This window comes from Oncorhynchus tshawytscha, linkage group LG08, assembly GCF_018296145.1.
Source record: "Oncorhynchus tshawytscha isolate Ot180627B linkage group LG08, Otsh_v2.0, whole genome shotgun sequence".
Classification (NCBI taxonomy): Eukaryota; Metazoa; Chordata; class Actinopteri; order Salmoniformes; family Salmonidae; genus Oncorhynchus; species Oncorhynchus tshawytscha.
Genome location: NC_056436.1, coordinates 83,015,631 through 83,032,244, shown reverse-complemented (window position 1 = coordinate 83,032,244; position 16,614 = coordinate 83,015,631). Strand labels below are relative to the sequence as shown.

The 16,614-nt window shown below is 36.7% G+C and overlaps 1 protein-coding gene across 2 annotated transcripts in view; it reads right to left on the bottom strand.

Annotated features, from left to right (window-relative positions):
* Nucleotides 1-4,656: 4,656 nt before the first annotated feature.
* Nucleotides 4,657-16,614, bottom strand: part of LOC112255861 (transforming growth factor-beta-induced protein ig-h3) — a 35,138-nt gene continuing 23,180 nt past the window's right edge. Inside the window, exons 11-18 of one of the 2 annotated variants that reach the window (XM_042326086.1) lie at nucleotides 15,598-15,734; nucleotides 14,922-15,052; nucleotides 12,352-12,476; nucleotides 6,137-6,148; nucleotides 5,882-5,984; nucleotides 5,702-5,751; nucleotides 5,505-5,532; nucleotides 4,657-5,422 (exon numbers count right to left, since the gene is read on the bottom strand). In XM_042326086.1, coding sequence (XP_042182020.1) covers nucleotides 5,361-5,422; nucleotides 5,505-5,532; nucleotides 5,702-5,751; nucleotides 5,882-5,984; nucleotides 6,137-6,148; nucleotides 12,352-12,476; nucleotides 14,922-15,052; nucleotides 15,598-15,734 — 648 coding nt within the window. In that variant the 3' untranslated portion in view covers nucleotides 4,657-5,360. The remainder of the gene's footprint in view (nucleotides 5,423-5,504; nucleotides 5,533-5,701; nucleotides 5,752-5,881; nucleotides 5,985-6,136; nucleotides 6,149-12,351; nucleotides 12,477-14,921; nucleotides 15,053-15,597; nucleotides 15,735-16,614) is intronic. The other variant, XM_042326087.1, reaches the window with a different exon arrangement.

Here is a 16,614-nt window from a genome sequence, read left to right as displayed (position 1 = left end):
GTGATGGCTGGTGGGAGGAGCTATAAGAGGACGGGCTCATTGTAATGTCTGGAATGGAATAAACTGAACGGAGTCAAACACATTATACATATGGAAAGTGTTCCATTGATTCCATTCCAGCCATTACAATGAGCCCGTCCTCCAATAGCTCCTCCAATCAGCCTCCACTGATATATACGGTAGCTACCTCAATTACCTCTTACCTGTGCATATTTTCCTCGTTACTGGTGTTCATTTTTACTCGTTATTCACTGTGTATTTATTCCTTGTGTCACTATTTAAATGCTTTTTTTTTATCTTTAATTTGTTGGAAAAGGACCTGTAAGTAATAATTTCAATATAAGTCTACACTAGTGGTTCCCAACCATTTTCGGTTGATGTACGACTAAGTACATTTTTCTCTACCTGGAGTACCCCCTCGTGTGCATTTTACCAGTAGACCTATGGTCTCATGAGTCTCATCAAGTACCCCCTGTGGATAGGCCATGTACACACCAGGGTTCCTAGTACCCCTAATTGGGAAACACTGGTCTACACCTCTTGTTTACGAAGCATGTGACAAATAACATTTGAGTTGATAAAAATGAGGAAGCAATAGATTTTTATTCAAGAATAGGGCTAGCTAGAATAAATTGTGAATTTCATTGCTTTTCATGTTTGACTATATATTTTATACATACATGCAATAGGCTCCATTCATTGTAACAGTATATAGTTTAGCTAGGCTACATTGTAACAATGTTTCAAGCTTTGAATTCTAGGGTTGTGCTTCGGCTCTGGTACGTCACACAAGTTGGCTCCAGTCTGTCTGGGGTTTTACTTCACGAGAGAGAGGCTACCAATGGAAAGTGTGTCCCGCAGTAATGTTGCTCTCCCTACCAAATGAATTACTTGTGTTCCCGCGACAAACACGTTTTCCAGCTGCTATCTTTTCTATGGCACTTGTCTTTCCATTTTAGAATGAAATTATGAAGTCATGTGTGGACAAGTTAGAATCACGTGAAACCGCTTACACACACTCACAACAAACGCAACGGAACAACTACCGACCAAAAAGCAGAGGTGGTGAAGTGTGCGCCGCTCGTCTGTGTTTGTTGGGTTGTGGTTTGTCTGATTCGACACGTCCAATCGGCGTATGTTCATCATTAAGACAGTGGCTACAGCCGCTCCAAAAGATGCAACTGGAAAGATCCGCCACTAGTGGGCAGTCTTCCTTCACACGTAGCAAGTTCTTTTTTTGATGAGACAGGCTGAAAGACAGACAGAAAGGAGCAGACAGCGACAGACAGGAAGGAGCAGGCCGACAGGCAGCGGCAGACAGGAAGGAGCATGCCGACAGACAGACAGGAAGGAGCATGCCGACAGACAGGAAGGAGGAGGCAGGCAGACAGAAAGACAGGAAGGAAGGAGAAGGCAGACAGCAGTATATTAGACGTTGGAATATGACTTTTCTAGTTAAATAAAAAATAATAAAACATTGGAATATTGAAGTTATAAAAACTAAGTATATAGATGAATTTATGTTTTAATCAGATAATGGACACTTAATTATTTTGTATTTAACCTTTATTTAACCTATTTAACTAGGCAAGTCAGTTAAGAACAAATGATTATTTACAATGAAGGCCTACCAAAAGGCAAAAGGCCTCCTGCGTGGAGGGGGGCTGGGAATCCAAAAACAATTATATATATATATTTTATTTTTATTCCCAGCCCCCCAAGGACAAAACACACATCAGGACAAAAGATGTGTGTCCTGTATATAGCCTCGTAATTGTTATGTGATTGTGTTACTTTTTTATTATTTTTGACTTTCGATCATTTGGTAAATATTTTCTTAACTCTTCTTGAACTGCACTGTTAGTTAAGAGCTTGTAAGTAAAGCATTTCACTGTAAAGTCTACACTTGTTGTATTCGTTGCATGTGACAAATAAAGTTAGATTTGATTTGAGAGACAACACCACACTCCAGGCTGTATCACAACCGATCATGATTGGGAGTCTCATAAGGCGGTGCACAATTGGCCCAGCCTCGTCCGGGTTTGGCCGGTGTAGTCCGTCATTGTAAATCAAATAAAATGTTCTAAACTGACTTGCCTAGTTAAATAAAGGTTAAATCAAATAAAATAAAGAGAGACATAAGACAAGAACAATGTTACAGCAGTAACCTATGGGAGAACCATGTATCCACTGTCTCCTCAGAATGAAAAGCAGTCCGGGTAATGCTCTTGGGGAGACGGAGGAAACCAACCCCCTACAACGGGTCTAGAATTTCAACAGGCGGAAACAGAACTGCGAGGGAAGGCGTTCCTGGATCAGAAAAAGTACACAGCAATGTCAATAACAGATGGAAGGGACATGGTGATACTGTATTTCAAGACCTGATGAACAGAAAACCTATTTTGCCTTGTTGTTTTCACTCATCTCCTTTATCACTCCTTTAAGTTCGATTCTTTCATTCAAGGTTTAAAATAGGCCTACAGTTTACTCTTAAGTCCTCATCTATTTACTTAGCCTATAGGCTCTGCTTTTAGCCTATAAGCTCCATACTCTACAAATCACCCATAGACAGATACTCTCCCTTTGATGAAAGGAAATGAATTGGTTTGTAGATCTTTATTGACAGCTCTCACATGTAACGCAGGAGATACAATACCCATTCGATCTGTTCCCCATATTCCCGGCCTCATCTTGGGTGTTCTCCTCTTGACATAAGTGGGCCACTGTAGGTCAAGCCTGGTCATGGGGTGTATCAGGGGGGTAACAGATGGACCACAGGTCAACCATTGTACAGGGGCTGAAGGCCTTCTGTTCCGGTGAGAAACATCTGCCTCTATCAATACAGAGAGAATGACAGGATCTTATTATAACAAGGATCTGTTTGTGCTCTCTTGCCAACTTTTATGATCATCAAAATGGTCATCAAAATGACCTTTAGGAGTTGGAAATAGAGCACAAACTGATCTTGGACCAGTGTATAGAGAGATATGTAGGTACAACTGGTGAATGTTAGGTCAAGACACCCTCTTCGCTGATGTCGGTGAAACATCCTGCTCTGTCAAAGATGAGTAATCACTGTTGGAATTACAACTTTAATATAGGAAGAACAAAGCTCTTAGGCTTAGTAAGCTACCTGTCTTTCCTCCCCTAGTAAGAGTAACAGCTGTCTTCAGGCTTGATAATGTTATGGCTAGGTGTCTCGAAGAAGTGTCAAAGCCACGGGAACAGGACCAGTAGAGGAATACATGAGGTGAAAGCAGTACTAAAGCCAATGTGTTTGTAATAGTACCACATGTGTTCCATATTACAGGGGAATAACGGGCGCTAGGCTGACTTCCTCATGGTCCAGGAGGGCACAGTTTAGGTAAAGAAGGACTGAAACAGGGATTGAACTTAAACAATGGGCACATTGACATAGAAAACCCTCTGAACTTGCATGACTTTTGCATTTAGAATGGTGTGCCAATCTACCATGTCTTGCTGAAACAATATACTGTAGGCTACTAGTAGCATGTAATAAACTACATGACATCCAGCAACAACATTAAGTCTCTACATGTTTGGTTACTGATGTAATAGTAAGGATGTAACAACAACAAGTCTTCCTGACATTCTTTGCTCCATCTGTTACCTTGAGCAACAAGTCTCTTATCAAATCAGAACTCTGACATTAGAAAGAGTTCCAGAATCCGGTGGGAATTCCAGAACTCAAATAAGTGCCGTGACCTCCATAATTTGTCTCACAATATTTAGACTTGTTAAATTGTTTCTTGGCATGCAGACCAGTCAGTGGCCTTCAGTTCCTGACCAGGACTCCTAGCCAGTGGTCTCTCTGCCCCCTGTAGCTCCAACAGCTTGGTAGTGTCTGCTCCAGAGTGTAAAACACTTTGGAATGTTTCATTCATTGTTCCGGATCATTTGCCGGGAGGCCTGCCAACTGGGAGCTGGCTATTGTACACATATATCTCTCTCTCTCGCTCTACCTTACAACATTCTCATACACGGCCCCTCTCCTGAGTCTCAACCAAGAAACCGGAACTCACAGTAAGGGTTCCTATGTTCTAATTTCTTGACAGATAAAAATTATTCCCTTTCTCCCTCCAGAGAAAATACATAAACTTCAAAAAGATGTTATAACTTAACATTGAAGTCAATGTTAGTGAGTGGTGAATTGAAAGTATTGGTCTTGGATTCAAGTATTATTGATATCACAATCACATGGATGAGAAAAAAAATGTCCTTTTCAGTTCCTGTACACTGAGGTGTTGACTTTGTTCTACTGAAGGATCTGTGAGGGCGGTTTTCAGCAGGAGTTAGTTTAATTCAAACCGAAGGAAGACATTGTTCTCAGATATTGGATAGGCTACGTCCCAAACGGTACCCTATTCCCTATACAGTACACTGCCTTTGACCAGAGCCCTTGTAGTACACTATAAAGGGAATAGGATGCCATTTGGAACACACAAACGGCACCCTATTCCCTATACAGTACACTGCCTTTGACCAGAGCCCTTGTAGTACACTATAAAGGGAATAGGATGCCATTTGGAACACAGAAAATATTATATAATATACACAATTGCTGTGCCGATATCTTGAAACACTGACGTGTTGTCATGGATAGAAGTTTTAAGAAATCCAAACAAATTCCGGGGCTACAAAATGAACACTTTATTTTTGAAATGTGCGACCATTGCTCTTTGGTTTCCACACAAAAATATATTGCTACAGTATGTTACACATGGAAAGCATGTGACTTGACTGTGGGTGCATTATTGTTTTCATTCAGGTTTAATGACAAAAAAAAAAAAGTGAAAGAGAATCAGAACTCAAGAGGCCATGACTTCAACCTTAATTTGCGTGTGCACGAATAGCTTTTCCGTTCCAGCTTAAACATGCAAAACATGCTACATCTATCATATTAAAACAAAATACAGTATACATTTCTCAACAAAAAAAATCTGCTCTGCGTTTACATTTAAAAACAGAAGTCACGTGTGAACATCCAAAACACTGATGAAACTACAGTATATGTAGTCAAAGCTAGTTGCTGGTTTTTTTGTTTGGGTTGACCATTTTTACATGAAAGAAAACAGACAAAGTTAATTCTATTTCAATTCTAATCTTCGGTTTTTGGTCTATGAAAGCAATTATATAACACATTCCACTAAGAGATATCCCATCTCTGTGTTCATCTAATGCTGGTTTATTATTGATCATCTTTGACTAAATTAGATCGATAAGACTCCCTTTTAGAGTTCCAAATAAGAATATTTTCCATAAACAAAAGTAACAATCCCCTGATTTTGTGTTGATGTACTGTAGGCAATTATGTTTTTTTCTCTCCTCTAAAATTTGTTTTACTGGACGCGACTCATCGTCCTGCTGGAGAGACTTTTCCTGACCTTCTGGAAGAGATCATCTGAAACAAAACAAAGATCATAACAACATTTAACACCAGTTCAACAAAAGACACTGAGAGATATAGATCAGAGAGTAGTTACCATTTTTTACTCCGATTCTTGAGTCCGTCTGTGAAGAAAGGAATACAACAATATTTAGATATACAGTACATTTACAAATACAAAACCACATATTTTTAAGATAATGAACATTCACATAGCTGCGGATTTACAAAAACGATCATCTAATAAGACAGTCACAAGAGACGTGATAAGTTAACCGTCTATAAATGTCTTACTCTCATTGAAGAGACGGGGGCATCAGCCTGTTCCCTGTCAACCTTAGGAGCTGGAGGAGATAGAGAGAGAGAGAACAAGACAGAGTTGGAATGACAATTGTAGGATAATACAGTACGTTATATACAGTAATGTGAGATGGTTTATTCGGTCTTCATGGACAGTGAAGCGTCTGCTCTTACGCAGTGGCTTTATGATGGCTCCCACAGCGTGGACAACTCCATTGGTGGCCATCAAGTCGGCTTCAACCACTGGGACCTTGTTGATGTACACGGTCTGGTTCCTCTGAAGAAGAAAAAGATACAGGGTATATATAAGATGAAACTTCATATTTTCATAACAGGGGTTCAAGACAATCAAGTCATGTTGAAAGAATGTAAATCGATACATTGTACACAGATGATGTAAGCAATAGAAGTACACAACAAAATAAGTACCTCTTTTCTCCACTGAAAACAAAATCATCAATTAAAAGAAAAACATGTACATGTCAGTACTGATATTACATGTTAGTACTGATATTACATGGTAGTACTGATATTACATGGTAGTACTGATATTACATGGTAGTACTGATATTACATGGTAGTACTGATATTACATGGTAGTACTGATATTACATGGTAGTACTGATATTACATGTTAGTACTGATATTACATGTTAGTACTGATATTACATGGTAGTACTGATATTACATGGTAGTACTGATATTACATGGTAGTACTGATATTACATGTTAGTACTGATATTACATGTTAGTACTGATATTACATGTTAGTACTGATATTACATGTTAGTACTGATATTACATGTTAGTACTGATATTACATGGTAGTACTGATATTACATGGTAGTACTGATATTACATGGTAGTACTGATATTACATGGTAGTACTGATATTACATGGTAGTACTGATATTACATGGTAGTACTGATATTACATGGTAGTACATGTTAGTACTGATATTACATGGTAGTACATGTAGTACTGATATTACATGGTAGTACTGATATTACATGGTAGTACTGATATTACATGTTAGTACTGATATTACATGGTAGTACTGATATTACATGGTAGTACTGATATTACATGGTAGTACTGATATTACATGGTAGTACTGATATTACATGGTAGTACTGATATTACATGGTAGTACTGATATTACATGGTAGTACATGTTAGTACTGATATTACATGGTAGTACATGTCAGTACTGATATTACATGGTAGTACTGATATTACATGGTAGTACTGATATTACATGGTAGTACTGATATTACATGGTAGTACATGTTAGTACTGATATTACATGGTAGTACTGATATTACATGGTAGTACTGATATTGCATGGTAGTACTGATATTACATGGTAGTACTGATATTACATGGTAGTACTGATATTACATGGTAGTACTGATATTACATGGTAGTACTGATATTACATGGTAGTACTGATATTACATGGTAGTACTGATATTACATGGTAGTACTGATATTACATGGTAGTACTGATATTACATGGTAGTACTGATATTACATGGTAGTACATGTTAGTACTGATATTACATGGTAGTACTGATATTACATGGTAGTACATGTTAGTACTGATATTACATGGTAGTACTGATATTACATGGTAGTACTGATATTGCATGGTAGTACTGATATTACATGGTAGTACTGATATTACATGGTAGTACTGATATTACATGGTAGTACTGATATTACATGGTAGTACTGATATTACATGGTAGTACATGTTAGTACTGATATTACATGGTAGTACTGATATTACATGGTAGTACTGATATTACATGGTAGTACTGATATTACATGGTAGTACATGTTAGTACTGATATTACATGGTAGTACTGATATTACATGGTAGTACTGATATTACATGGTAGTACTGATATTACATGGTAGTACTGATATTACATGGTAGTACATGTTAGTACTGATATTACATGGTAGTACTGATATTACATGGTAGTACTGATATTACATGGTAGTACTGATATTACATGTTAGTACTGATATTACATGGTAGTACATGTTAGTACTGATATTACATGGTAGTACTGATATTACATGGCAGTACTGATATTACATGTTAGTACTGATATTACATGTTAGTACTGATATTACATGTTAGTACTGATATTACATGGTAGTACATGTTAGTACTGATATTACATGGTAGTACTGATATTACATGGTAGTACTGATATTACATGGCAGTACTGATATTACATGGTAGTACTGATATTACATGGTAGTACTGATATTACATGTTAGTACTGATATTACATGGTAGTACTGATATTACATGGTAGTACTGATATTACATGGTAGTACTGATATTACATGTTAGTACTGATATTACATGTTAGTACTGATATTACATGGTAGTACTGATATTACATGGTAGTACTGATATTACATGGTAGTACATGTTAGTACTGATATTACATGTTAGTACTGATATTACATGGTAGTACTGATATTACATGGTAGTACTGATATTACATGGTAGTACATGTTAGTACTGATATTACATGGTAGTACTGATATTACATGGTAGTACTGATATTACATGGTAGTACTGATATTACATGGTAGTACTGATATTACATGGTAGTACTGATGTTAGTGGTAGTACTGATATTACATGGTAGTACTGATATTACATGGTAGTACTGATATTACATGTTAGTACTGATATTACATGGTAGTACTGATATTACATGGTAGTACTGATATTACATGGTAGTACTGATATTACATGGTAGTACTGATATTACATGTTAGTACTGATATTACATGTTAGTACTGATATTACATGTTAGTACTGATATTACATGGTAGTACATGTTAGTACTGATATTACATGGTAGTACTGATATTACATGGCAGTACTGATATTACATGTTAGTACTGATATTACATGGTAGTACTGATATTACATGTTAGTACTGATATTACATGGTAGTACATACATTAGTACTGATATTACATGGTAGTACTGATATTACATGGCAGTACTGATATTACATGGTAGTACTGATATTACATGGTAGTACTGATATTACATGGTAGTACTGATATTACATGTTAGTACTGATATTACATGGTAGTACTGATATTACATGGTAGTACTGATATTACATGGTAGTACTGATATTACATGGTAGTACTGATATTACATGGTAGTACTGATATTACATGTTAGTACTGATATTACATGGTAGTACTGATATTACATGGTAGTACTGATATTACATGGTAGTACTGATATTACATGGTAGTACTGATGTTAGTACTGATATTACATGTTAGTACTGATATTACATGGTAGTACTGATATTACATGGTAGTACTGATATTACATGTAGTACTGTACATGTTAGTACTGATATTACATGGTAGTACTGATATTACATGGTAGTACTGATATTACATGGTAGTACTGATATTACATGGTAGTACTGATATTACATGGTAGTACTGATATTACATGGTAGTACTGATATTACATGGTAGTACTGATATTACATGGTAGTACTGATATTACATGGTAGTACATGTTAGTACTGATATTACATGGTAGTACTGATATTACATGGTAGTACTGATATTACATGGTAGTACTGATATTACATGGTAGTACATGTTAGTACTGATATTACATGGTAGTACTGATATTACATGGTAGTACTGATATTACATGGTAGTACTGATATTACATGGTAGTACTGATATTACATGATAGTACATGTTAGTACTGATATTACATGGTAGTACTGATATTACATGGTAGTGATATTACATGGTAGTACTGATATTACATGGTAGTACTGATATTACATGGTAGTATTGATATTACATGGTAGTACTGATATTGCATGGTAGTACTGATATTACATGGTAGTACATGTTAGTACTGATATTACATGGTAGTACTGATATTACATGTTAGTACTGATATTACATGGTAGTACTGATATTACATGGTAGTACTGATATTACATGGTAGTACTGATATTACATGGTAGTACATGTTAGTACTGATATTACATGGTAGTACTGATATTACATGGTAGTACTGATATTACATGGTAGTACTGATATTACATGGTAGTACTGATATTACATGGTAGTACTGATATTACATGGTAGTACTGATATTACATGGTAGTACTGATATTACATGGTAGTACTGATATTACATGGTAGTACTGATATTACATGGTATTACATGTTAGTACTGATATTACATGGTAGTACTGATATTACATGGTAGTACTGATATTACATGTTAGTACTGATATTACATGTTAGTACTGATATTACATGTTAGTACTGATATTACATGGTAGCTGATATTACATGGTAGTACTGATATTACATGGTAGTACTGATATTACATGGCAGTACTGATATTACATGTTAGTACTGATATTACATGTTAGTACTGATATTACATGTTAGTACTGATATTACATGTTAGTACTGATATTACATGGTAGTACTGATATTACATGGCAGTACTGATATTACATGGTAGTACTGATATTACATGGTAGTACTGATATTACATGGTAGTACTGATATTACATGTTAGTACTGATATTACATGGTAGTACTGATATTACATGGTAGTACTGATATTACATGGTAGTACTGATATTACATGGTAGTACTGATATTACATGTTAGTACTGATATTACATGGTAGTACTGATATTACATGGTAGTACTGATATTACATGGTAGTACTGATATTACATGGTAGTACATGTTAGTACTGATATTACATGTAGTACTGATATTACATGAGTATGATACATGGTAGTACTGATATTACATGGTAGTACTGATATTACATGGTAGTACTGATATTACATGGTAGTACTGATATTACATGGTAGTACTGATATTACATGGTAGTACATGTTAGTACTGATATTACATGGTAGTACTGATATTACATGGTAGTACTGATATTACATGGTAGTACTGATATTACATGGTAGTACATGTTAGTACTGATATTACATGGTAGTACTGATATTACATGGTAGTACTGATATTACATGTTAGTACTGATATTACATGGTAGTACATGTTAGTACTGATATTACATGGTAGTACTGATATTACATGGTAGTACATGTTAGTACTGATATTACATGGTAGTACATGTTAGTACTGATATTACATGGTAGTACTGATATTACATGGTAGTACATGTTAGTACTGCTATTACATGGTAGTACTGATATTACATGTCAGTACTGATATTACATGGTAGTACATGTTAGTACTGATATTACATGGTAGTACTGATATTACATGGTAGTACATGTTAGTACTGATATTACATGGTAGTACATGTTAGTACTGATATTACATGGTAGTACATGTTAGTACTGATATTACATGGTAGTACATGTTAGTACTGATATTACATGGTAGTACTGATATTACATGGTAGTACATGTTAGTACTGCTATTACATGGTAGTACTGATATTACATGTCAGTACTGATATTACATGGTAGTACATATTAGTACTGATATTACATGTTAGTACTGATATTACATGGTAGTACTGATATTACATGGTAGTACTGATATTACATGTTAGTACTGATATTACATGTTAGTACTGCTATTACATGGTAGTACTGATATTACATGGTAGTACTGATATTACATGGTAGTACTGATATTACATGGTAGTACATGTTAGTACTGATATTACATGTTAGTACTGATATTACATGGTAGTACTGATATTACATGGTAGTACTGATATTACATGGTAGTACATGTTAGTACTGGTATTACATGGTAGTACATGTTAGTACTGGTATTACATGGTAGTACATGATAGTACAGATATTACATGGTAGTACTGATATTACATGTTAGTACTGATATTACATGGTAGTACTGATATTACATGGTAGTACTGATATTACATGGTAGTACATGTTAGTACAGATATTACATGGTAGTACATGTTAGTAGTGATATTACATGGTAGTACATGTTAGTACTGATATTACATGGTAGTACATGTTAGTAGTGATATTACATGGTAGTACATGTTAGTACTGATATTACATGGTAGTACATGTTAGTAGTGATATTACATGGTAGTACATGATAGTACAGATATTACATGGTAGTACATGTTAGTACTGATATTACATGGTAGTACATGTTAGTACTAATATTACATGGTAGTACATGTTAGTAGTGATATTACATGTTAGTACTGATATTACATGGTAGTACATGTTAGTAGTGATATTACATGGTAGTACATGTTAGTACTGATATTACATGGTAGTACATGATAGTACAGATATTACATGGTAGTACATGTTAGTAGTTTCAATATCAAACGTGTGTTATAGGATCAAATTGTTCTAGGATCATGTGTTCTAGGATCAATTTGTTCTAGGATCATATTGTTCTAGGATCATATTGTTCTAGGATCATGTGTTATAGGATCAATTTGTTCTAGGATCATATTGTTCTAGGATCATGTGTTCTAGGGTCAAATTGTTCTAGGATCAAATTGTTCTAGGATCAAATTGTTCCAGGATCAAACAGTCATAAGGGCCTACTGTACCATGTTCAGCTCCAGCTTATCTCCCTGCAGAGGCTTCAGTCTGGTATGGGAGCCCACTCCTCCACTGACCAGAATCTCCTTAGCCATGTGGTACTTCAACACACTGGCCAGCTCCTTGGGGTTGCCTAGACAACAAGCTGATATTAGAACACTTACCGTACCATGTTGCATCTCTATGGTCTAGACGTTTACAAACAGAGGAAATAGGAAAACTAAAACACTGAAGAATGAACATTGATTAAAAAGTGAAAAGTAATCGGTTGTGCAAGATACAACACAGAACTGATGAGTTAAGGTACTTGGCAGATACTTTAGCATTACAGCTACATTCTTATTGCTGTGGCCAAGTCATTGAACATGAAGTTATTCAACATGATGCTGATGTTATTTGTTTAAACGTGTCCTGCTCTTCTAAACAGTTCTTGTGAAATGGTTAGGGCAATCATTAACAAACAGCACTGTTTATTTGTTTTTATAAATTATTTTATATACCCAAAACGAGTGTAATTGTAGCTCCAGTATACTGTAGGTAAGTCATACTGTAACTGAACAACTGGCTCCAGTTAACCACAGCTGTTTGGCATTCATACGTGTGGCAGCATCCAAGATGCATTCCATCGTGTCATCATTTCCTGGGTGTAGATAGGTTATTAGGTTCATTCCAATAGTTCTGTCTGTCTGCCGAACATATTCTCACTGTGGACCAAATCAGGTTGTCCTTAGGTGCCACTGATTTTTATTTTTTTTATTTTAAAGTGATTTGTTTTGCAAAGCCAGTCGTGAAACCTGTTCACAGTTTGGTTAAGGCAGGATGCCAGACACCCAAATACACTACATATGGCATACACTACATATGGCATACACTACATATGGCATACACTACATATGGCATACACTACATATGGCATACACTACATATGGCATGCACTACATATGGTATTCACTACATATGGCATGCACTACATATGGCATACACTACATATGGCATACACTACATATGGCATACACTACATATGGCATGCACTACATATGGCATACACTACATATGGCATACACTACATATGGCATGCACTACATATGGCATACACTACATATGGCATACACTACATATGGCATGCACTACATATGGCATACACTACATATGGCATACACTACATATGGCATGCACTACATATGGCATACACTACATATGGCATACACTACATATGGCATACACTACATATGGCATGCACTACATATGGTATTCACTACATATGGCATTCACACATATGGCATTCACTACATATGGCATACACTACATATGGCATACACTACATATGGCATACACTACATATGGCATTCACTACATATGGCATTCACTACATATGGCATGCACTACATATGGTATTCACCACATATGGCATTCACTACATATGGCATACACTACATATGGCATACACTACATATGGTATTCACCACATATGGCATACACTACATATGGCATACACTACATATGGCATTCACTACATATGGCATACACTACATATGGCATTCACTACATATGGCATTCACTACATATGGCATACACTACATATGGCATTCACTACATATGGCATACACTACATATGGCATACACTACATATGGCATACACTACATATGGCATACACTACATATGGCATGCACTACATATGGCATTCACCACATATGGCATTCACTACATATGGCATACACTACATATGGTATTCACTACATATGGCATACACTACATATGGCATACACTACATATGGTATTCACCACATATGGCATTCACTACATATGGCATACACTACATATGGTATTCACCACATATGGCATACACTACATATGGCATACACTACATATGGTATTCACCACATATGGCATTCACTACATATGGCATACACTACATATGGTATTCACCACATATGGCATTCACTACATATGGCATACACTACATATGGCATACACTACATATGGTATTCACCACATATGGCATTCACTACATATGGCATACACTACATATGGCATACACTACATATGGCATGCACTACATATGGCATGCACTACATATGGTATTCACCACATATGGCATTCACTACATATGGCATACACTACATATGGCATACACTACATATGGCATGCACTACATATGGCATTCACCACATATGGCATTCACTACATATGGCATACACTACATATGGCATACACTACATATGGCATACACTACATATGGCATGCACTACATATGGCATTCACCACATATGGCATTCACTACATATGGCATACACTACATATGGCATTCACTACATATGGTATTCACTACATATGGCATACACTACATATGGCATTCACTACATATGGCATGCACTACATATGGCATTCACTACATATGGCATACACTACATGTGGCATACACTACATATGGCATACATGTGATAGAGCACATATGGCAGAGAGGTATCTGTTATAATTATCCTAGTCTTACATTTCCAGACCTCAACCCTTTGTTCTTGTTTGAGACTGGCTTTGTTTGAGAAAAACTAGAATGTCTGGAGCCAGGGCTGTCCTTACTCATGAGTTTGTTGAGGTCAGCCTTTGGCAAGGCGCTGAAGGCATCGTTGGTGGGAGCGAACACGGTATGGGGACCGGCCTGGTTCATCAGCTCTGTCAAGCCAGCCGTCTGGATGGCACCGACCAACAGACTGGAACAGAAGGGAACACGCACTTAGAAAGACCCTCCTCAAGAGGAAGAAAGAAGACTTGACAACTGACTGATTCCCAACACACACAGTTTTTTCTTTTAAATATTAAAAAATATTCAGAGGAAGAAACAGAACTTAAACAGTTGACTAATAGGAAAGTTTAAAAAGCATCGATGAGTTGTGGTTTCTGATGTGCCAAATTTACCGAACATGTATAAGTTGAATCATGGCAGAACAGAACAGATCACTGGTAGTGAAAAGATACAGAGTAAACAGAACATATCTCTGAATGTGGGTGGAAATGAATCAACATGGTGCCTTTCAGTTCTGGATAAAACATTAGACACTTGGAGGGACTTCTCAGGATATCTAGCTATAGAACGTACGCTGTGGTACGTAGGCAGAAGCTACTATCTTTTTTTGCTCATATGCTTACATGTCTGTTCTTGCTCTTATGAAATTGAATTATATTGCCTCAAGATATTATTGAGGACAAACTTGGTAATCCTTTTCATTGAATCATTCACTGATTCATTGACTCTCACCTGAATCGGTTATCAGCCTTCAGGACATCCATGATGGTGCCCATTGGGGGAGTCAGGACCTTGTCGACTGTGAACATGTTACCGAAACGGCCGATCTTGTCGTGGGCAACGATACAGGAGTTCTCTATGCACAGGCTCTGTTATTTTGAGAGAGAGAGAGAGAGAGAGAGAGAGAGAGACAGAGAGAGAGACAGAGAGAGAGAGAGAGAGACAGAGAGAGTGAGAGACAGAGAGAGAGACAGAGAGAGAGAGTGAGAGACAGAGAGAGAGACAGAGAGAGAGAGTGAGAGACAGAGAGAGAGAGAGAGAGATGTTTGTTTGTTTTACCCGTCACCATGACAACATCCCAAATAGCATCCTATTATTTATATAGGGCAGTGGGTTGGACGAGTGTTCCCTCTAAGCTGCACACGGGCATGCAGCAAGATGGAACTCTACTCAACTTTCTACTTGTCCCCTTCAGTTAACACTATCAACGTTTCACTCTACTGTGGGAATTGTGATCGAATGAACGCAGTACTAGCCACTTTCAATGTAACATATCGAAAGAAAATGAACTATGCAAGAGTTAGTATGCAAAACTGACTGTGCAAGAGATTTTATTGTAGGCAGAGCACACTAGAATATGATTATATTGCATTGACAGGCACGACTCAGGCCTGTAATCGGTGCACCATAACCAATCAGAGCTGCAGTAGGCCTATAGGCAAATATCCATTGCTATACAGTGCCTTGCGAAAGTATTCGGCCCCCTTGAACTTTGCGACCTTTTGCCACATTTCAGGCTTCAAACATAAAGATATAAAACTGTATTTTTTTTGTGAAGAATCAACAACAAGTGGGACACAATCATGAAGTGGAACGACATTTATTGGATGTTTCAAACTTTAACAAATCAAAAACTGAAAAATTGGGCGTGCAAAATTATTCAGCCCCCTTAAGTTAATACTTTGTAGCGCCACCTTTTGCTGCGATTACAGCTGTAAGTCGCTTGGGGTATGTCTCTATCAGTTTTGC